This window comes from Patagioenas fasciata, chromosome 22 (assembly GCF_037038585.1).
Source record: "Patagioenas fasciata isolate bPatFas1 chromosome 22, bPatFas1.hap1, whole genome shotgun sequence".
Taxonomy (NCBI): Eukaryota; Metazoa; Chordata; class Aves; order Columbiformes; family Columbidae; genus Patagioenas; species Patagioenas fasciata.
Genome location: NC_092541.1, coordinates 7,928,775 through 7,952,289, shown reverse-complemented (window position 1 = coordinate 7,952,289; position 23,515 = coordinate 7,928,775). Strand labels below are relative to the sequence as shown.

The following is a 23,515-nucleotide window of genomic DNA, read 5'->3' as shown; positions in this document are numbered from 1 at the left end:
ATTCAGCATAATTTTTCCCTGAGAAACTTCATGTGACATTAACAATTCTCAAACCTATGCATGGACATTATATATCACCTGTGAGTGATCTTGAAATACTCTAATTAATCATCTTTTTTTAAATTAGATTATTTTAAGTCATTATTCTAAGGTATTATAAGGTAGTTTGGGAATTTTTAAAGCCTATATTGGAATGTGTAAACATCACTTTCATTTCCTCTTTTTGACATCCTTTTCATTCATCCTCTTTTCAATTATAGTTTGTATTCTATAGAATGCTAAAATCACACAAGCTAGGTTTTTCTCTTGTACTGCTTAGATCTCCATTTGCTATACTAGAAAACAATTTATCTGTTGTCAGCATTTACCACGGCTTAAATTAAATGCCACAAATCTCATGGAAGTTGCTTACAACAATTTGCTAAAATACAGTTGAGGAGTCTCACACAGAGTGCAAGCTCAGAAATGTGGAAGTCATATATTGAATATGAAAGATCATCACAGAATCATAGAATGGTTAGGGGTCAAGTGACCTCTGGAGATCATCCCGTCCAACCCACCTGCTAAAGCAGGTACACCTAGAGTAGGTTGCACAGGAATGTGACCAGAAAGGTTTTGAATGTCTCCAGAGATGTGTACCTACATCTTCCCTAACCTTCCTTTTGCTGCTGATGTACTTGAAGAAGCCCTTCTTCATGTCCCATAAATAATGAAATTGGTAAAGCACATGTTTATTTTTGTGTGGAAATGTTTGTAACATTCCATAACATTAATGATTTTTTTCTTAATGTTTTATATGAAAAATATTTTCTCCTCCTCCTGGAAGAGAAAGGGAGAGACACTTACAGTTGGAAAATTAAAACAGTTTTAGTGATAATACTACTAATAAAAGAAATAATGCAAAATACGCAAAGCCAATATTGAGTGTCCCGGATGGTCACAGAATCCCATGCAGTTGCTGGCATCATGCCTGTGGTTGCAGGACAGACATCAGGAAGTCCTGGACTGGACTCCACAGTAGACAGGAACTGGATTCAGGAATGCATGGACTGGAATCAGGACTGCTGGCAGAACAGGCAGGGTCCTCTTCAGATGTTGGCCATGAACAAAGAGAGGAAGACCCCCTCATGACGACTCAGCTTTAAACTGAGTGTGATGCGTGGAATGCCTTGTTGGCCAACTTGGGTCACCTGTTCTGTCCACCCCTCCCTACTGGTACAGGCCTTTTATGACCCCTCGCTCTCTCATAAGAGATCTATCAGTGACCTGGGCTGCTATAGTAATAAGTATAAACATGGGTCTTTTCTGCATGCAATTCCTACCATTAGCTCAGTAAAACCATAAACACAAGGTATTATCAGTTCTTTGAAGCAGACTGTCACAGAGGCAACACCCAAAAAAATTTACGTAGGCAACAAACTCTGAAGAGACATTATTCTAACCAGAGCTGCTTAACAGAAACCAACTACAAATGGGGTTTATCCAAAATTATTCAGCACTCTGGTAGCGCTACACAACAAAAGTTCAGATACCAGTTAGGAGTTCAATGACTACACAACTGACTCAAACTCAAAGGGATCAGATCACAAAACTCTAGAGGGATGGTTCAAAATGTGCGTCTTCCCACTCTGTGTCAAAGAGAGGACTCTCAGCAGTACCCAGATGATCACTTAATAGATTAGGAAGGTGTCTGAGACCCTGGGGAATGATTCCTAGATGACCAGTCTAAGGATGAGAGCCTTCAACCGCAACCCCGTGCTCTGAGGAAGACCAGCTTCCAGCAGACTCCATTTATACCTGAGTTGAATCTGAGTTGCGATCATTTACGGTAGTTGTTCAGAAGCTTCTCTCAACCAAGTTGTCTCATTGGTCAAACATCCTGTCTGTTGACCAAGGGGTGTATACATGACCATAGTTGTCCATCAACCTAGGTGTTTCTGTGCTCTTGGGGGACATGGCAGGGAGAGCGCATCTGCCACACAGACACTGTCTGAAAAACACGTAGCCACCTTCGGAAAAGTGCAGATACGTAGAAGAAACTTAACTGAAAGGAAAATTCACTGAAAGAGAATTGGCCCTGTTTCAACCAAAACCAGGCCATCAGTTCTGTCCCAATTCTGAAAGAAAAAAAATACACATATACTCCAGAACCCTGGCAAACTTGACTAAAGCACTATGTCTGAGAGAACAAGCACTTTCTTCTGCCTATAATCAAAAGAAAGGGAGAGACAAAAACAGCTCAAGCTACATTTCCCTTACATGAGTTCAGCCGTTTATCAAGACTGTGCTTTTATCTAGATATCTAGATATCTGCTGTGTGGCCATCTGAGGTGTAGCTCAGAACTTAGATGAAAAGCACATTTAGTAATCTTCGGCTTTCCCTTTGACTGTCTTCTAAGTAAAGAAAGGAGTAAGAAGGCCTGTGAGGAAATCAGTACAGCTTAAATATTTTCTTGGAACCAAGATCTGAATCACCAGCCCTATAATGCTGTAGGACTCAAAAATTTTCAGGAGTGGTTAAATAATAAAGAATGTCACATAAATAACTGCTGTGGAATGTCTACTTAACTTGTGTATTTGCAGTATGGAAAAGACGCTTGGAGGAGATGAAACAATATGTTCCTTATTTTCTTATTTATTCCTCCTTACATGTTCCAGGTCTTCAAGCTCATTGTGATACAGAAAAATGATCCCCGTACCCAAGCATTCATCAGCGTTGGATTCCCTGCCATCCAGACGCAGGCTCTGTTGTTTATGATTTTCCTCATTTTGTATTTGTTAACTGTCCTTGAAAACTTAATCATCATCACTTTAATCAGAAGAAATCATCAACTGCACAAGCCTATGCACTTCTCAACCATCAGTCTTTCCTAGAGGCCTGATACATCTCAGTCACTGTTCCCAAATTGCTGGTCAGCTTTCTGGTGAAGAATACGAGCATCTCCTTCACAGTTTGTATGGCCCAGTTATACTTCTTCATTGCCTTGGTCTGTACCGAATGTGTCCTCCTGGCTGTCATGGCCTACAACTGCCATGTGGCCATCTGCAACCCCCTGTGCTACCCAGTCATCATAAACTAAAGACTCTATATGCAGCTGGCCATGGGCTTTTGGCTGGTTGGCTTTCTGACGTCTGTGCTAAAGGTCTTCTTCATTTCCCAGCTCTCTTTCTGTGTCCCCAAAGTCATCAATCACTTTTACTGTGACATCAGCCCTTTGCTCAACCTCTCTTGCACTGAGTGGTCACTTGCAGAGACAGTGGACTTCATCCTTGCCTTGTTTATTCTGTTAATCCCTCTCTCCATCATCACAATTTCTTACATGTGCATAATCAACACCATTTTGTGCATTCATAAAACCACTTTGGTTGGAATAGACCCTCAAGATCATCAAGTCCAACTGTTAACGTAACACTGAGACTAAACCATGTCCTTAAGAACTTCATCTACATATCTTTTAAACACCTCCAGGGATGGTGGCTCAACCACTTCCTTGGGCAGCCTGTTCCAAGGCCTGACAACCCCTTCCAGGAAGACTTTTTTCCTAATATCTAATAACCTCCCCTGGTACAACTTGAGGCCATTTCCTCTCATCCTATAGCCTGTAACTTGGGAGAAGAGGGCAACCTCCTCTGTGCTACAACCTCCTTTCAGATCAAGAAGGTCTTCCCTCAACCAGGTTAAAGCTAAACAGCCCCAGTTCCCTCAGCCACTACTCATAAGGCTTGTCCTCTACACCCTTCAGCAGCTTTGTTGCCTTTTTCTGAGTTCTCTCCAGTACCTCAATGTCTTTCTTGCAGTGAGCAGCCCAAAACTGAACACAGCTACCAGTGAAGTGTATGACCATCCAAGCCATGAGCAGCCAGTTTCTCCAGGAGAATGCTGTGGGAAACAGTGTCATTCCCATGGCTTAGAACAAGAAGAAAGCTTTCTCCACCTGTGTTTCTCACCTGACTGCGATCACCGTCTTTTCAACCACCCTCTCCATGTATGGACTCCTTGGATCTCAACAAACTGGTTTCCATAATTCATACTGTAGTCGCTCCAGTGCTAAATCCATTCATTTCCTGCTTGACGAACCAGAAAGTAAAAGACACTTTATGGAAGGTCTTGTGTGGCATGGCTGTTGTCTCCAGGGTTTCTGGGACTGATCACTAATATAATACTTGCAGACAATCTTGATTTTGTCCGAATCCTACGAATGTCTAATAAGAATTTTACTTTCACAGAAATGAAGATTATGGTTTTGTTTAGACATCAGTGGTTAAGGATTTCTTTTCCTGAGTCAATCTGCATGTTAACCTAAAATCAATTAATGCTGGCACTGTGTGAATGTAAAAGAATGTGTTTCTACTGAACACAACACATATCATTCCTGACCAGTAGAAAAGGCAATAAACATCATTGCCTTCTCTTAATGGATTTTTTGGTCTGTATCAAAGAAAATAATTTCATTCTGACCTTGGTCCAACTTAATATGAAACTGTGATTCGAAGAACTTGAGACACCAAATAAACAGTTATGTCCACTTTCTTCACAAGGATGGGCATTTAAGTAATTCACAGAATCACAGAATCCCAGAATGTCAGGGATTGGAAGGGACCTCAAAAGATCATCATGTCCAATCCCCCCATGGAGCAGGAACACCCAGCTGAGGTTCCACAGGAAGGTGTCCAGGCGGGTTTGAATGTCTGCAGAGAAGGAGACTCCACAACCTCCCTGGGCAGCCTGGGCCAGGCTCTGCCACCCTCACTGAGGAGAAGTTTCTTCTCAAATTTAAGTGGAATGTCTTGAGTTCCAGTTTGAACCCATTACCCCTTGTCCTGTCATTGGTTGTCAGCGAGAAGAGCCTGGCTCCATCCTCCTGACACTCACCCTTTATATATCTGTAAACATTAATGAGGTCACCCCTCAGTCTCTTCTTCTCCAGCTCCAGAGCCCCAGCTCCCTCAGCCTTTCCTCACACGGGAGATGCTCCACTCCCTTCAGCATCTTCGTTGCCCTGCGCTGGACTCTCTCCAGCAGTTCCCTGTCCTTCTGGAACTGAGGGGCCACAAATGCACACAATATTCCAGGTGTGGTCTCATCAAAGCAGAGTAGAGGGGCAGGAGAACCTCTCTGACCTACTGACCACCCTCCTTCTAATCCACCCCAGGTACCATTGGCCTTCCTGGCCACAAGGGCCCAGTGCTGGCTCATGGTCACCCTGCTGTCCACCAGGACCCCGAGGTCCCTTTCCCCTACACTGCTCTCTAATAGGTCTAATTCCCAAACTTATACTGGAACTTGGGGTTGTTCCTACACTTGCCCTTGTTATATTTCATTAAATTTTTCCCCGCCCAACTCTCCAGCCTGTCCAGGTCTCTGGATGGCAGCACAGCTTCCAGTGTCAGCCACTCCTCCCAGCTTGGTGTCATCAGCAAACTTGCTGACAGTCACTCTATTCCTTCGTTCAAATCATTGATAAATATATTGAATAGCACAGGCCCCAGTACTGACCCCTCAGGCACTGCACTAGATACAGGCCTCCAACTGGACTCCGCACCATTGACCACCACTCGCTGGCTTCCTGCCTTCAGCCAGTTCGCAACCCACCTCACTACCCGGTCATCCAGACCGCACTCCCTCAGTTCAGCTGTGAGGATGCTGTGAGGATGCTGCATCAAATGCCTTACTCAAGTCAAGGTAGATCACGTCCACTGCTCTGCCATCATCCATCCATCTTGTTATGTCCTCATAAAAGTCAATGAGGTTCGTCAAGCACAACTTCCCCTTGGTGAGGAACTGAGTAATTAACTGAGTAATTAATACAAGGTAATGGTCTAGATTAATTCCAGTGATATCTGCAGTCATACACACAAACACAAAACACATCAAAACCCACACTTTTCCATAAACAATATCTCTCAGTAAGCAAAATAGATCTTCACTTCCAATTCAAATAATATACCTAATAAAGTCTATGTGATTTTAAGTGAATCTCAGGAATTTAAATTCTAGTTTTGAGAAACATTCCTGGACTGTCTACTAACTCTAGTATATAGAGAGAGACTTCAGCTCTCTCCATTGGTTATATTGGTTATATTTTATCCAGACTGCTCTAAGTCTATTGTCTCCTGTGATCCTTCTTTGAATTCCATCCTGCATGGCTCTAGCCTGGTTACACTCACATTACACGATGCCCCAGTCTACATGGACTCCTTGTGGTTCTGAGGAATTTATTTTCTGCAGTGTTCAAATTGAATAACCCCAATAATGACAGACGTGTACTTGCCTGTACTATCTATAGCAAACAGTAATTAGGAGAAACTAACTATGGAGTTATCTTTTGATCTGGTCTAAAGGGGAGCTAGTTGGCTACAGTTAAAAGGCAAAGAAGTTATGAACTGAAAAAAAGAGTAGGCTCTTATGCAAAGACGTTCCCTTACATGAACAGAGATGCCTATTTATGTTTCAGACGTGGTATAGTAGCTTTCTCTCCAGAAAGGTTGCGGTCTTGCGGAAGGTCTTGAGTGAGATCTGTCAAACAAATACATGTTTCTGAAATGGCCACCAAAAAAAGTGTAAACAAATTAGTTCCATTTGCAGGGTGATATACTTTGTGAAAACACAGTTGATCATGTAGGCACAGTAACAGATAATTACTCAAGTACATGTTCATTGGGTGGCTTCCTGAGGAACCTCTGTCAGTAGCTTGTTCACAGGAACAATCACTAGCAGGTAACCAAGGAATAGTCACCTCCAGAAAATGTTTCACAGCAGCTAAGTTGGGTTATTGTTTTGTTTCATTAACTGTAAATGCTGAAGAAAGAGTCTCAGAAATATACAATTAATCTTCATGAGCTTTCTTCTTGGGTACCTCAGTTACCCAAAGCCAGAGTAAACACTGAAATCCCATGAGTAATTACTTACAGCTTATGTAGTCGTATACGGAACAGCTTTTTTGTGAACACATAAGAAGCAATTATGTCAGTATGTTTTGCAGAGCTTCCACGACTGCTGAAGTGGTGTGAAGGTAAGAAGAGAAGGAAGTTTTTCACTGTTATTCTTCAGTAATTTTTGTAGGGTAATCACCTTCCTCCAAGGAGGAATTAATCCTTCGACATTTCAACATCTACAGCATACATGCGAACGACACTGAGCAACACACCTAGGCTTCTGAGCTGCTTGTTGACATGCACTTGTTGAGTCAAGGAAGAGAGGAGGAGACATTGCTATGGAATTATCCGTCTGACCTGCTTTAGAGTTTTTCCTCTCAATGAAAGCACTATTACCTGGATATGCCTGTATATCTACATTCCCAAGAAATAAGACAAGCTGAGTATATTGTATATTACAAAACTAAACTGATGGCTGTCTAAATTTCATCAGAATTCCAGCTTCTCAGTATGGTCTTCTGATATTATGGTAGCTCAGGTATTAACTCCAGTTCAAGGGACAGAGAAATATAAGCATTGTATTTGACTTAGGAGAAGCACTATCACTCTCTTGCAATTGCTTATTTAGAGATTCAACTGATGTGAAAGATAATTTGAAATTGGAAACACTCAGATATCCCTGGTTTTATAGGCAGAACTAATACTGGTCAGGTCAGGAACTACTGAATACATATAGTATGTAGACAAATTGGTTAATAATGTATTTTGCACTTAGAAAAAAAAGACAAAATTTTGCAGTTCAAGTTGGTTTTACCAACACTTGTGTTTTTTAGGGAGAAATCCCATAATTACTTTTCTGCTTCTTTTTAGACCTGTGGAATTTCTCATGGTAGTAAAAACTAACACTAACAAAGTTATGAAGCTATATGAGTTTGCATGTTACAAGTCTTCAGTCGTGGTTTATATTACTGCTTCTGAAGCTACAAAAGGTTTTAAATGATGAGTATCTGGACTGCTGCTTCAGTGTCAATGAATTGCTTTATGAAGATGAATGTTTTTCCATTGCTGAAAACCTAGTTTATTATATGCTTTAATAATTCTGGGGAGGTGGGAAGAGGTGGTTTGTTTATTTGCTTTTAACATGAAATAAAGTATTACACTAACAGAACTTAAAAACAAGATGAAAAAGCATTTCCTATCTTAGCTTAGAGTACAGTAAGGTTAAAGAAGAGAGGTGTGCATTTTCCAGTGTGAAAGGTTTTGGTTTTTTTTCAGTATTGACCTGTGGAAATGGAGAAATCTATGGGAAAATTAGGCTCATCAAATTTTTTAGGAAGGTGGATAGATGGAGAAATGGAAAAATGGGGAACGGGAGGGGAAGAGATACAGAGAAATACGTTCCTCCAAAACTTGATCCATCTTCACTGAGAGCTTTATTTAGAATAACACATATTGCCCTCTGGAATACATGTTTCATTTGTTGAATATCGTGAGGATTTCTACGCCGGGAAAATACAGTGGGTACCAAGCTGAACCCCACAGACTGAACGGGAATGATGTCTTTGCAGAACTAGGTACAGTTGCCGAAGTTATGCAGAGGCAGCCTGAATATCCAGTATCCTCTGCAAGTTAAAAAGAACTTGGCATCCAGCTGTTATATGGTCCTTTGACATCAATGGATTTCAGTAATAATCTAGGCCACCAAATATGAACCAGATATCAAAATATCTTATTGAATTTGTTCTTATATTTTCAAAATAGTACACAATCTGCATGTAATAATGCTCTTCCTTTTTTCCCCCTCCTCATGTTTTCCGTTTTTTATCATTATAATTTTTCCTTTTTTCTTTTCAACTTGCCATCTTTTCTTTTCTTTTTTTCTTTTCTTTTCTTTTCTTTTCTTTTCTTTTCTTTTCTTTTCTTTTCTTTTCTTTTCTTTTCTTTTCTTTTCTTTTCTTTTCTTTTCTTTTTTCTTTTCTTTTCTTTTCTTTTCTTCTCTTCTCTTCTCTTCTCTTCTCTTCTCTTTTTTCTTCTCTTTTCTTCTCTTTTCTTCTCTTTTCTTCTCTTTTCTTTCTGTGTGGTTCTTCTCGCTACTTCTTAGATTTTAAAACTATTTCATATTTTTTTTCTCTTTTATTGTCTTTTTCTTTGAAGCTTAATGTTACACCCTTTGCCATGAAGCAAGAAAACAGCACAAAGTTCCAGGAATTTATCCTCCTGGGATTTCCAGCTATCATGGAACTTCAGATGTTGCTTTTTGTGATGTTCCTGGTGGCCTACATGCTGACCATCTTAGAAAATATACTCATAATTATCTTGATAAAGATGAACCTTCAGCTTCACAAGCCCATGTATTTCTTTCTCAGCAATCTCTCCTTTCTGGAGGCTTGCTATATCTCAGTCACTGTCCCCAAACTGCTAGCAAATTTTCTTGTTGAAAGCAAGAGTATATCTTTTGGAGGTTGCATGACCCAGCTTTACTTCTTCAGCTCCCTTATTTGCACTGAGTGTGTTCTCCTTGCAGTCATGGCTTATGATCGTTATGTGGCCATCTGCATTCCCCTGCGATATCCACTCATCATGAACCACTGGCTCTGCGTGCAACTAGCCACATGCTCCTGGCTCATTGGCTTCTTGGCCTCTATGCTGAAAGTACTTTTCATCTCTCAACTGTCTTTTTGTGGATCCAATGTCATCAATCATTTCTTCTGTGACATCAGCCCCTTGCTGAACATATCGTGTGCTGACATGACAATGGCTGAAATAGTGGATTTCATACTGGCCTTGTTTATCTTGCTCGTTCCTCTCTCTGTCACAATTATGTCCTATATATGCATAATTAGCACGATCCTGCATATGCCCACAGCACAGGGCAGGAAGAAAGCTTTCTCCACCTGTGTTTCTCACCTCACTGTAGTCATTATCTTCTTTTCAGCCACTCTGTTCATGTATGCCCGGCCCAAGAGAATCCACCCTTTTGACTTAAACAAGCTGGTGTCAATTGTGTACACTATTGTAACTCCCATGGTCAATCCCTTCATTTACTGCCTGAGGAACCAAGAGGTCATAGGGGCTTTTCAAAAAACCTTCAGTGTGAGACAGACTGCCCCCAAAGTCTCTCAATCTATTGCTGTCCACCATTAAGATAGCGTCTTACAGACAGTGTGAGAGTTAGAAGGAAAGATTTTAAGATTTATATTGTACTTAGACAGAACTGCAACCATCATAATGCTGGTAACAAAAGAAACTGAGGCATACATATGGCCACATGTCCTCAACAAGAAATCATCTATTACATCTATTACCTTCAAATGATCTTTCTTCTCTGATAAAGGCTTATGCACAATGAAGTTACTGATTTGATATACAGGCACATCAGGGAACAACAACAAAACACCGAACATGTCTAGGATATCATACATCAGTGGCTTTGAGAACACAATTTAAATGTCCTGTTAAAAACGTGTGATCCAATTCTGGGCAATATCTGACAGATAAGGTGAGGTGGATGTGCCTAACTATAGGCGCATGCCTAGTGTTTTTAAGACCTCAGGTATTCTGCTCCATTTACAAATGTGATGCTAAAAGGAAGAGTTTCTTCTGCAGTTCCTGTATCATATCTGCCTATCCAAAAGGGGAGGTCTCAGGCACTCCACAGTATTTCATATTCTACAAGAAGCCTGTACTTAGGGACCTGAATCAATCCTCTTCGAAGAGAGTAACAGCCAAAGGAAAGTGTTCACATTGGAACGGGAGAAGCCCAACTCCTTAAGGAAGGTTGGAATAAATACTTCAAATAAATTTAAGACTTTAAATCCTGGTCACTGTAAATAAAATAACTTTTTTTTTTCCCCCATTTAGTAGGACATTTTCATTAATTTGTGTTTTTATAAACTCTCCTGAAGTCACTGTGTATTAGTTTGAATATGAATGACCATACAGTTGTTTGGGAATTTTGTGTATTTTAGGAGTGGCTGCATCTCTGCTTCCTTTGTCAACATCTGCACCACTAAATTAATTTACTCTAGGGAGTGATCTGCGGCCATTTTGCTGAACATGTCACAGCGCCAGATGCAGATACCGTCATGGCCAGGCCCCTCTTGCCCAGGCTGGCCATGCCCATGAGCAGTCCCTTGATTGTGACCTACGCCAAAGGCTTTTGCATCTGTTCACTCAGATCTTCTGCCAGTGTGTTGTACGTGCTGTTCATTGCCACTTCTCTGTTCCACAACAGCAATGTGACCTCCCCAGTTAACCTCATGGATCTTAATATATGCTGATTTAAGGGCTCCTTTTTAATTTACTTGTGTATTTATTTATTTAGAATGGTACTGTGGTTAAAACGCTTCAGATGCAACTACATTGATGTCTCAATCAGTTAGAAGCAAGATTCCTGCATTTCCAAAGCCAAGATCCTGGGATGCTATTGCCTTCCTTTGGCCCTTTACTGGGCTGGAAAAAATGTAATTGCATTAAAAATTAAACATTCAAGATTTTTAGAATAAAGCTAAGCATTACCTTACAGCCTATGATGTTTATTCTTGTATATGGTACCGAGTTTCTATGCTGCACGTACGGGATGAAAAGCAGACAAAATGAGCCAAGTAAAGGTGTCAAGACTGCTGCAATAGTTTTGGAGTATTGGACCATGTGGACAGAGTAACAGGGAGGAGATGTTTCATCCTTGTATTCAAGTCAAATGGTCTCTAAACTGATCAGAACTACAGTACTACTGCTATGTTTTGTTTGAGGAAAGAACCAGTTTTCCATTGCAGAATAGTCCTCACATACATTCACTGTGTAGTCAGTATAGACTTTACACAGAGACAAACAGACAAATAATACTTTATTGTGAAAGAGTGAGATTCATAATAACAACATAGACTCAAGCCAGTATGAGCTCAGTTCAGCAGAACCATTATCTCATTCCTCATATAACAGATAAAACACAAGCCCTATAGGGAGAGGCTGAGGGAGCTGGGCTTGTTCAGTCTGAGAAGAGGAGGCTTAGAGGTGAGCTCAGCACTCTCTAGAACGACCTGAAGGGCAGTTCTAGCCAGGGGGGATTGGGCTCTTCTCCCAGGCACTCAGCAATAGGACAAGGGGGCATGGGGTTCAACTCTGCCAGGGGAAACTGAGGCTGGAGATGAGAAAGCAATTCTGTGCAGAGAGAGTGGTCAGCATTGGAATGGCTGCCCAGGGAGGTGCTGGACTCACCGGCACTGGAGGTTTTTAAACTGAGACTGGACATGGCACTTGGTGCCATGATCTAGTAAATGGACTGGAGTTGGACCAAGGGTTACTGGATGATCTCTGAGGTCTTTTCCAACCCAGTCCATTCTGTGATTCTGTGAAAACTATTTTAATTTTGGCTCCTTCATCTATGGAACAACTGCAGAGTTTTTCAAGAGTTTCTGGGTACGACGTGCTCTCAATCTCATATCACAAAACACCATTCTGGAACATTGCAGCAAAGTCCTCACATTTTTTCAAATACTTTGAACTAATAACATTCAGGTAAAAATGTAAATATATCACTGTCTTCAGAGTTCGGAGGAGAACTGGGGCAGGATTCTCCTGACTGTAGACACACAATCTATGTTTGGCTATTGACTATCAAACAAGCTCCTGAGAGAATTCTCTGCCTGACTTCCCCTTTGGAGTGCCTCTTCCAGCCACAGGATTTGTTTTGGGGGTCTTTTTCTATTAAATCCTGGTTTTCCCTGGTTCTTGAGATTAATGAAGCCTTCCTGTGACTTTAGACTTTGGGGTACACAGAAATTATATGCAAGCATCAGAGTATATGTCATGCCCCAAAGACCACTCTTACTCCTTCAGTAGCTTTACACCCTTTTTCTCCTGTGTCCCCAGCCCTGCACACAATGAATGCTCCAGGTGAGGCCAGAGCAGAGCGGGACAATCCCCTCCCTGCCCGGCTGGCCGTGCTGTGCTGGATGCACCAGGACACGGGGCCCTCTTGGCTCCAGGGACACGACTGGCTCGCGCTCAACTTGCTCGTGACCAGAATCCCCAGATTCCTCTCTGTGGAGCTGCCCTCCTGCCACTTGGGCCATCTGGATACCTGGGCAAGCTGGGTATGTCGGGGAGAACAATTCCAATTATGCAAATGCAGCGAGTCAGAGCACTGAGGCACTCCCTCCACAGTCTTGGGGCTTCTGTCATGTAGGAAAAGATACCCCTTCTGCCTAGGAAAGGTAGCAATGATCAATCAATTCCAACAGCCTAGGGCACCTGTGGCTCCCCTGCTACCTCAACTGTAGCTCAAGCAAAAACTATATGATGTGAAAAGTTCTGAACATAGAGAAATGGTGGAAAACACCAGAATATTACCTGGCCCTATGTGTTGCTAGAGTGGAAAAATACTGACTAAAGCCTACAATCTTATGACCCTATAAATAGCGAATTCAAAGTGAGACCTGTTGAGCTCTCCGGGGTCACCATGGGCTGCAACTTCACACCTCACTCTGAGGGGAGACACCTTCTCAGTGTCACCTCAGGACAAAAGGATGGTGTGAAGCTGTGGGCCAAGATAGATTTCTTGAGGCTCAACAATCACCTGATGAGAATGCTGGTGCATTGAAAGTAAGTAATTTGCTAAACTCAAGAGGGAAATTTTGTCTGATTTTGACTGATGTATGTGTATCCACATATATTTTAGTATACATGAATTAATACTCACGTGTGTCTATGTTTTTGTCTATATATCTGTGTGCATGATTATGTCTACGTGATCCGATTTCTCTCTTTGTAATACAGTGTGACCCTTGTCATTCTCAGCTCTGTAATTAAGTTGCTGTTTTAAATATAACAAATCCCATCAAATTCCTCTAAATCACTTAATTAATCAGCAACCGATTAATTGCTATTAGAAATAATTTCAAATTGCCGGTAAATCAAAACCATGTGAGGAATGTATCCACGACACCATATTCTCTGCTTCAGGGCTTTTTGCTTTTGTTTTTTGGGTGGGTTTTTCTTCCTCTGCCCTATAAAAACCAGTAGATGTCAGCTTGTGGTATTTCATTGTTCAGTGTCTCAGACAAAATCTTAGACATTTTCAGAGTTTTTTAATTCTACCCTGTATGGAATCACAGGGGAAACAATAGCATCTCTCCTCTTTCTCTGATTGCTTCCATTGGGAGGTTATCTAATTTCTAGGTCACATGTCATGAGGCACTGAAGGTAAATAAAGCGGTCGATTTATCTGTGTTGGTATAAATCATGCAACTGACACAACAGTGTACACTACATCTGTTCCCTATTGATCATACTCTTCAGGAGCAACTAAGGTGGTGTAGCCCACTTTGAATTCCCATTACAGAAGGTTGAGAACAGTTTTGTTTCTAACCGCACAGTCTGAGGTATTCTTATTTTTGAAGAAATGATCTGAGTTAGCTGCAAATGAAACACACCCAGAACTACAATTAACTTGCAATTATGCTGTATCTGGGACGTTATGTGTACCTTTGTATCTCAATAAGGTTTATGTAGATATCAGTGTCCTCACAGCTAGCCATAGAAACTTGTAATAGGGTCCTTCTGCTTTTTAAATCAGATATATCCTTGTGGTACTTCACCATTCCCTCACAGTTCACACATGGTATAACTTTAGAAATGTATAGATGTAGGAATTAAAACTTTGACAATGTAATTGTCTATCTATAAGCTCATAACCTAACTTTTTTTTATACTGGGTGGACAACATGATAGCATGATTCATCTGCATTATTTTAGACCTGTGTCTTAGATGAGATAGGACTGGTAGTGCCTGTTTATTTCCACGAAGTATAAAGTAAAAAACATGTTTACATTTTTACACTGAATAATTCTGAATTGAGTAGATGAACTTAACACAACTAATTTCTAGAAATCCAGCAACAAAGTATTGGAACTTTACAGTGTTTTAAATGATGGTGTAACATACTGTTATGAATTTAAGCCTGCGCTTAGGTTTCATTGTATTAATTTATTGCAGGTGGATAAGGTTCATCTTTCCCATACAGAATGGGTGGGAGAAATGAAACCAGTGTCATGTATTTCATTCTCCTGGGTTTTCCCACCACTGCTGAACTACAGGTGCTCCTCTTCTCTGCTGTACTTCTGGCTTATTTATTAACTGTGTTGGAAAACTTCCTTATCATTCTCATAATCCGAACTAACCACAGTCTGCAAAAACCCATGTATTTCTTCCTAGGAAATCTGTCTTTCTTAGAAATCTGGTATGTTTCTGTCATTGACCCAAAGATGCTCATAGATTTCCTCTCTCAAGATAAAAATATCTCATTCCATGGGTGCATGACACAGTTATATTTCTTTGTTACTTTTGTTTGTACTGAGTATATTCTGTTAGGTGTTATGGCCTATGACCGTTTTTCGGTTATATGCAAACCTCTCCAATATTCTCTCATCATGAATCATCAGTTCTGTGCTCAGCTGACAGCTGCCGGTTGGATGTGTGGTTTGATCACTTCTTCCATCAAACTGAACTTCATAGCCCAGCTCTCGTTCTGTGGTGTAGACAAAATCAATCACTATTTCTGTGATATTTCACCCCTGCTGAGTATCTCCTGCAGTGATTCCTCTTTGGCTGAGCTAGTGGACTTCATCTTGGCTCTGATCATCACCATGGTGCCTCTGTGTACTGTGGTTACCTCCTACATTTGCATCATATTCACTATGCTGAAGATCCCTTCTTCTCGGGGGAGGCAAAAGGCTTTTTCCACCTGCAGCTCCCACTTGAATGTAGTGATATTGTTCTACTCCACCACTCTTTTCACTTATGCCCACCCTAAGGTCATGTATACCTACCATGCTAACAAGTTGGTATCTGTCTTGTACACAGTAGTTGTGCCACTTCTGAATCCTCTCATATATTGTCTTAGAAACAAAGAAGTCAGGTTTGCTCTGAGGAAGACTAGTACAAGATATACCTAAGAAATCAATGAAGAACTTCTGGTTTTGCTCATGAAGATCACCTGGCAGTGCTGATGAACTGAAGTCACAAGGTCCAGACCTTAAATCATGCTAAACTGAAACTCTCCTATCCATGCACCCAGTAACCATATTTATTGAACTAGACTTTCATAAATCTAAATTTGATCTATATACACAATATGGTTTGGGGTTGGGAGTTTTTTTGCTTGTTTGTTTACCCCCTATGACTCTATGCTGCCTGCTTTTCTCAGAGGTCTTAGCTGAATGACTGCTCCAGTTTTAAATAGGTTTGGCAATGCTAGAAACCGAACCTCAGATTTTGTTTGCCCTAGATAGCTTACTAGGTCCAGAAAACATTTTGTGAGACTGTAAAAGGCATGTAAAATGCAGATATCTACATCTGATTTTTTTCACCCTGAGATTCTGTTATTGTCCCTCGAAAAAAAAAGAGTCAGTAGAAAAGGATAACTAATCTGAACTTTCTTAAATACCTGGCTTAGGATAAAATGAAACATCCTCGGAAGGAGAAATTTTTTTTAATATAGCAATAGAGGGAATATAATGTGAGTAGCTCATGCTGTGGCATAGCTACAGTGTCACGTGGATTCAGACTCTGATTCACACCAGGTCCCTGTTAACCTGAATAACCTTATTGTACCCAGGGAATACGAGGTAAATCACTTGAAGAAGAAATTCAGACACAACTGACAGGATAGATGTGGTGGATGCACTTGACCACCCCCCCTGCTCCCCCAGCCAAACCAGAGCAGTTTGGTCCACGCTCCAGAGGAGGGAAGGGCCTGAGCCGTAACCAGGCCAAGAACTCCTTGCAGGAGACCCACAGGGAAGCAGAACGGGAACTGAACCCCCGTGGTTTGTGGGCACACGGAGTCTCGTGCAGACTTTTCCTGCTGTGTGCAATTTGACTACGAGTCAACCACTTCATTCTATAAATACAATAGCCTGGATGAGCCACTTTGAGCTCTCCCTGCTAAATAAGTGAGCTGTATGGCAATGGTTTTACTACTCCGAGGTCAGTGGATGAACCAAATTCAAGTTCAATATTAATCATTTAGCTTGAGGAGATGCACACTAAATATAATGAATCATCTAGAAGTATAAGATTGTATAATTTTTAATACGCTCTTTGCTTTATGTTACTTGGTAAGCTGGATTTGCTACAATTTTGAGCTGTAAAGTTCTGCTCATATTAACGAAAAGCAACTACAAACTACACTGAACACTTGCAAGATACGGTCTAGTTTGCACTTTGCTGGGAAAAATGGAACTGACTGGGAAAAATAATGATCTATGGCTAACATGGAGACATTACAGACATCTGCAAAATGGGGCCTATTTTGCACTTGACTGAGAAGGAAGGATTTATTTAGACAAAACAGTAACTGCCAGGCTACGGACCATGAACAATGTTCATAGCTGAACAAAACAAAGGCCCAAGTGGAATCAGCAGAAAAGATCCAATGAGAAGCAAGAAGATCCAAAGTGAAATATTGCTAATGGACTGAATCATGGTATGAATGGTTTATAAAGACATAAAAGTCCATGGTTTCCTATGCTCGGGTTGGACCTCTGCGCAGGTACCAGCTTGGGTCAGCCCTCTTCCTGTTCTACTCTACTGCCTTTAAAGTATTGTAAATAAATTGCCTCCCACAAGTAATGCTGATAAGACTGTGAGTCCAGTCTTAGCTCTTGAGAACCTTACTATCTCTCCTACTCTTATCTGCCTTTGGGAGCCAGTGAGAACATATGCAAAAGTGAAATACTATGGCTGTAGAAGGTGTAGATCTACCATGAGTCATAAAATTGGGGAAGATCTTCTATAAAGAAGAGAAACAACTATTTCATGTAGATTTATTTTAAAACACTCTTCAAAACGAAGATAATATAGCCTACTGTAACTTAATGCAATGCTCCTGTCGAGGGTTTTGATTGCAGGGTGACAATCAAACCCTGGCAGATGTATTGTTAACCTCCTCTCCCCCCCACTTCCCCCTTTTGTCCCTCCCTCTCCCCCTTCCCACTCAGCACAGGCAATTGGGAGGGAAAGAAGCACAGAGGGGAGAGAGTTGGAAAAAATAAAAATGTTTTACTAATGCTACTGATAAGAATAGAGAAAATAACACAAAATATACAAAACCAATCTTGAAAGTCCCAGCAACTGCAGAGCTGGCACCTGAAGTCCTGGACCGGACCCTGCAGCCAACTGGAGCTGGATTCAGTCTGTCACTGGCCTCAGTTCACAGGGATGACTCGCAAGGTCCTCTCCTGATGTCGCCATAAGCAAAAGGGAAAAAGAGAGACAAGATCGTCGTGGTCTCCCACTTTTATATGAAGTATTCACGTGAATGGGATGTTATACACAGTTGGTCAGTTTCTTGGTCACATCGCGAGATGTCCATCCATGCTTATCAATAACTTCACATTCTATTGCTCTGTTTACCAAAACATGCATCTGGTTCTCCAGGAAAATGCAGCTGATATGAAGCTTTAACTGACAGGCAAATTCACTAAAAGAGAAACTTGTTTTTAATAAAACCAGGACAGCATCTATGCTGAAAAGAAGGCAAGTTGGCTTGTTGAAAAATAACAGCATGTCCTAGGGTGTCTGAGATACCCACAGAGGAGTTGTGAGATGCTTTTTTCTTCCTGGAGAGGTTGCTGGAATCCAGGTCAGTTTCCCGTTGAGGCTTAGCCTCAGTTTCAGCCATCTGAATCGTGTCTAAGTTTTAGGAGGTGAGCACTCTCTCCCTGCCAGTCAGAGAAGACTTGTTTTTGTTTAGGGAATGGAAGAACACCAGCAGGGTTTGATTAGGTCCACAGTGTTTTTCTTATTGGAAATAAATCTAAAAGGAGCATAAGAAACAGTGAAAAAAGTAGAGATAAAAGACACACAGAGGCAGCATTACACTTTATTGTTTGGGTTTTCTTCTTGGTTTCTCTTCTTTTCCAGGCAAAGAGAAATGGCACAAGGGAAAAACATCTCACTGGAGATTTAGATGTCTGCTGTGAAGATCTAAGGCTCTAGAAGCTGAATCCCTAGTGTTTTTATGCATACCTATTCAAGTATACATGAGCAACACGCTAAGGGGAATGTGCTCACAACCAACAAGATGAAAGGCCAGTGAACTACTGATTGCCATTAGACTATTGAACAATCAACTGAGTAGGAAAAATACTCAGTGTTTTTAGCAATCTGTTCAAGAAATCTGAATTCCAAAAAACATCCCTGGCTTTAATCTCGATATTACAAGGTATGTGTGTTGTGGCTTGTGAAGTCTGAGCTTTGCTTTGCTAAGTTTAGTGATAGAACTGCATTAAAAATAGCTGTGTTTTTATTCTGATTCCATAGCACTTAGAGTAAACAGGGCTTATGAATGCAGTTATTTCTTCTGGAAAGTAAGTCCATCAGCAAGAAGCCAGTATTTGATGGGTCTACATTAGTCATACTGGACTTTCTGTTTGATCAACAATGAGACAGACAATTCCAGAGTTTTCTTGAGGTCTCAGTGGAATCAAAAATCTTCCTGCAGTGCCCCTCTCACTGGCTATAAAAGCATCTCCAGCAGTTTCATTCTTAGCTTAGATTTCTCTTAGTCTGTTTAAAAAGACACATTTACTTAAAGCAGTAACAACTGTTATTTAGAAAAAAAAAAATAGAATACAGGATACCTTTCAATTGAAAAGATGTTTTACTATTATCAAATTTTTTCCTAAGTTTGTATCTGTTACATTTAAATAATTGATGGTTACACATAAAACCAGAATAAATACAAATATTTAAAAATAAGGACAATTAGGACAGACAACACTACATAGCCATGAAATGGTTGACCATACTAACAGACAATTTTGACATTTTCCTTTATATTGTTAGAGATAAAGGAACCTCTTCTCATTTTCTTGCTAGCTTGATTCCTTTTCTAATGAAGAAATATGCGTCTAAGGCACTGTTTTTCCACTTTATTTTAAAGAGGTATGTTAGGACTACAAGAATCACACTGCAGATATAGCTATTTCTCTTTTTCAACAATAGAAGAAACTTTGGCAATAGAAGAAGCTGTAGTGTTACAGAAGTTCCTTCTCCCCAGGTTTCCTGTAGCTGAGACTCAGGCATGGATTCCAGAAATTCTTCTAAAATGAATAATTTATTTGCAAGGTACAGCATAGAGAAGCTCAAGACGGTGCCTCCTGAAGAGGAACTCCCAGCATAAAAAAAAATGGGCAATTATACCCCTGCAATCCAAGCCCCCACCCCCTGTGCATCATTCCAGGCAAACTGCAAAATTAGGGTCTGGGTTCTCCCTGTTCTTTATTGGATCTCTCCATTTTCTTCAGGTGGGCTGCCAATTAAAGTCCTGACTTCATTTGCTATTTTGCACCCACAGCTGGAGAAAATAAGTCTTGACAATAGCCAAAACATTCTTCTGTTTTGTCTTCTGTTAGGTGCTGTTCTGTCCCTTTACTTATCCCCAAGGACACATTATCTTCTATAGCTTGTAGGCTCTGGGGTCTTTTGTACTTTACAAAGTGGAAAGTTTCAAGGCTTCACAGCTTGCAGAAGTTGTACTAAGCAACTTAATTACACTAAGCGAATTTTATATTAGCAGTTTCTAATCAGGTTCTACAAGAAGCAGTCTACCAAATAATTCAATAAGCTAAAGCAGTCTATTCTCTAATATAGGCTGGATGCTTAATTTTGACTGTCTAAACTTAGGTTCTCAGAGGAAACTAGACAAAATATCTGATGAGCAAGGTTATACAAAGAGAAGTTATTTATCCAAAGTTATTTCCTTTTCTAAGAAACATGAACAAAAGAAGGTCAAAGAAGTAAATAGGGCTTCTGAGGGTACCCAGAACTGAGGGTATATTTCAAGGATTATAAAGAGATGGTGGATGTAATGTACCAAAAATTAATTCAGTGTTTTAAAAAGATCAGGTACATGAGGGTTATGATAATGCATCTGATGCAAATGACAACAGAGCAAAGAAAGTACCAGTAACTGGATGGAGATTAATATAATTCAAGTTTATACATCTATGTACATCTTTATACATACAGAATAGATAGGTATGACTGAGCAGGACTTCCCTTCAAGTCAATGGAGAGAAACATGAAATCCTAGTACATAATTCATACCTTCTGCGGTAAATACTTTAAAGTGGGAGTATTTCTATCCACTGAATTTAAAGGTAACTTATGTATTAGTTCTAATGCAGGCATTAACCCACTGTATATATCCCAGACTAACTGAAATGATACCTAATTTATGAAAACAAAACGACTACACATAATTAGGAGTCACATGAAATATTCTGTTATTCAATATTATTTTGAATATTCTGTGTGAAGTAAACATTTTAATAGAAAAAATATTTAAGAAATCTCAACTTTTGAAGGTTTTGTTGCAAGTATTTTAAGAAAAGAAAAAGAAGTCACTTTCTTACATAAGGCAGTGTTTCCTTTTTTCTTACTAATACTTGTTTTCTTTTTTTCTTAAAATTATCCACACTTTTTTCCATGGATTTCTTGGCTCACATTTTTTAAAATTGTTTTGCATCGACTGAAGAAGCGTATTCATTTATTCTGTTGCTGAGGGGAGGGAAACCTTTTTTGCACTAGACGCAATCTTAGGGTGAGATTTTTCTGCCCAGTTACATCAGAAGTACTTGTTTAGACTAACTTCAGAATGAGATGCTTTTCCTTGATTGATTGTAAAGTAGACCTTAAAACTAGGTTGGATGTGCTGCTTGCAGAGTATTTCTTTACACTGAAAAGAGTGTAATAGGGTAACCGGCTCGTCTGTAAATTAATAAATTAAAAAAACTTTAGATATGATAGATAAATCCATTTTCCATTGTTTTCCATCTGTCTCTCTATTTTTCATATTTCTTACATTTCATATATCTTATTGTTTGTCTTATTCATCTAATTGTTTCTCCAGGCGAAGTGTCTGAAGTCCACTGCGTCCTAATTTCTTAATTGAACATCATCTTAAAGGAAACATGGAAAACCAGACCAAGGTAACTGAGTTCATTTTGGTTGGGTTCCCATCTCATCCAGGATCACAACTCCTTCTCTCTGCTCTCTTCTCAACAATGTATGCTGTCACTGTGGTAGGAAATGCCTGCATGATCTTTATCATTAGAACAGACTCCAAGCTACACACTCCCATGTACTTTTTCCTGGAGAACTTGTCCATCTTGGACATCTGCTATTCCTCTGTCATCACTCCCAAAGCAGCACTGACATTCTCACTGGGCAGAAGAATAATTTCTTACAATGATTGTGCATCTCAAATGTTCTTCTTCTCTCTCTTTGGCACAACAGAAGCCTTCTTCCTTGCTGTGATGGCTTATGATCGCTTCACTGCTGTCTGCAATCCACTCCTGTACAAAATCATCATGAATAAAAGACTTTGTGTTTTCATGGTGGTGGGCTCTTATCTGTCAGGCTGCATCAACTGCACCATCCAGACAGGCTTTACATTCAGTTTGTCCTTTTGTGGGTCCAAAGAAATAAACCACTTCTTCTGTGATGTTCCTGCAGTGATGCATACATCCTGCTCAGACACGCTTGTCAACGAAATAGTAATGCTGGCTCTATGTGGATCAATTATTGTGGGCACTGCCTTGGTGGTTTTTATCTCCTATGGTTATATAACCATTACGATTGTCCGAATGCCTTCAGCTGAGAGCAGGCTCAAAGCATTCTCTACTTGCTCTTCTCACATGCTGTCCGTCTGCTTGTTCTTTGGGACTGTTTTCTTCATGTATGCTCAGCCTGGGGCTACATCTTCACCTAACAAAAGCAAAACCATCTCTATCCTCTATACTATAGTTATTCCTATGCTAAACCCTTTCATCTACACCCTTCGAAACAAGGAGGTAAAAGAATCTCTGAAAAAAAAGTTTAAAAGGAAAGGGGTTTTTTTTGTACCTTTACTAAGGATGAGAATGACCACAGTGTCCAGTTAGCTACAGATGGATGTTTAGAATGTAAAACAAGGGACATCAAGGGACATTAGGGCTTGCTTTTGAGAGTCTTTTGTGATTGTTGATGGTCAGTGTCCTGGATGAAAGCAGGAGATATAAAAGAAATCTAAGAGAATTAGACCAGAGGAAGGTATGGATTCATATTAGACATTTACAATCTGCCCAAGATGTAATACACAGTCCTTTTACAGCCATTCAAAAGGTACAAGAATTTTAAAGCCATAATTAATCCAAAGTGTTTATTAGACATCTTAAATAGGACATAAAACTTAGACTCTGGCAGTGCCTTATTTCTGTGCATTGGAACACAGCCAGTTCAGGTGGAGACATTCTCACTGTAAACAACCAAAAATAAATTAGGTCGATCAAGAGTGAACTGAATGATTTATTTGTCTGCGGCTCCTCATTTTTTAAGCTACTTTTTCTCTACTTTGTGTTTAACCACTTCTATCAGAAACCAATGGAACCACTGAAATTCAGGTTCCAACCATCAAATGATGGGCAATTGCAATCTTGTATCAGAAGTGTTCCCTAGGACGAAACAAACCAACCAACCAACCAACCGACCCAAAAAACAAAAACACACACAAAAAAACTAATATAAGGTATATATTACATGTGCATGATTGCATGAGTGTTTGTAGTTTGTGACAGTACAGGAGTTATTTCT

At 40.2% G+C, this 23,515-nt stretch overlaps 3 protein-coding genes and 1 pseudogene across 3 annotated transcripts; all 4 read left to right on the top strand.

Moving 5' to 3' along the window:
• The first annotated feature begins 2,649 nt into the window (after nucleotides 1-2,649).
• On the top strand, nucleotides 2,650-3,410 carry LOC136115642 (olfactory receptor 6B1-like; annotated as a pseudogene).
• Nucleotides 3,411-9,051: 5,641 nt separating this feature from the next.
• On the top strand, nucleotides 9,052-10,020 carry LOC136115641 (olfactory receptor 6B1-like). Its single transcript, XM_065861851.1, has one exon. The coding sequence runs from the start codon at nucleotides 9,052-9,054 to the stop codon at nucleotides 10,018-10,020; it is 969 nt and encodes a 322-aa protein (XP_065717923.1).
• A 4,881-nt stretch (nucleotides 10,021-14,901) lies between these two features.
• On the top strand, nucleotides 14,902-15,831 carry LOC136115640 (olfactory receptor 6Y1-like). Its single transcript, XM_065861850.1, has one exon. It carries the CDS (start codon nucleotides 14,902-14,904, stop codon nucleotides 15,829-15,831), a length of 930 nt encoding a protein of 309 aa, XP_065717922.1.
• Nucleotides 15,832-21,849: 6,018 nt separating this feature from the next.
• LOC136115639 (olfactory receptor 9S13-like) lies at nucleotides 21,850-22,827 on the top strand. Its single transcript, XM_065861849.1, has one exon. It carries the CDS (start codon nucleotides 21,856-21,858, stop codon nucleotides 22,825-22,827), a length of 972 nt encoding a protein of 323 aa, XP_065717921.1. The 5' UTR covers nucleotides 21,850-21,855.
• Nucleotides 22,828-23,515: the final 688 nt, after the last annotated feature.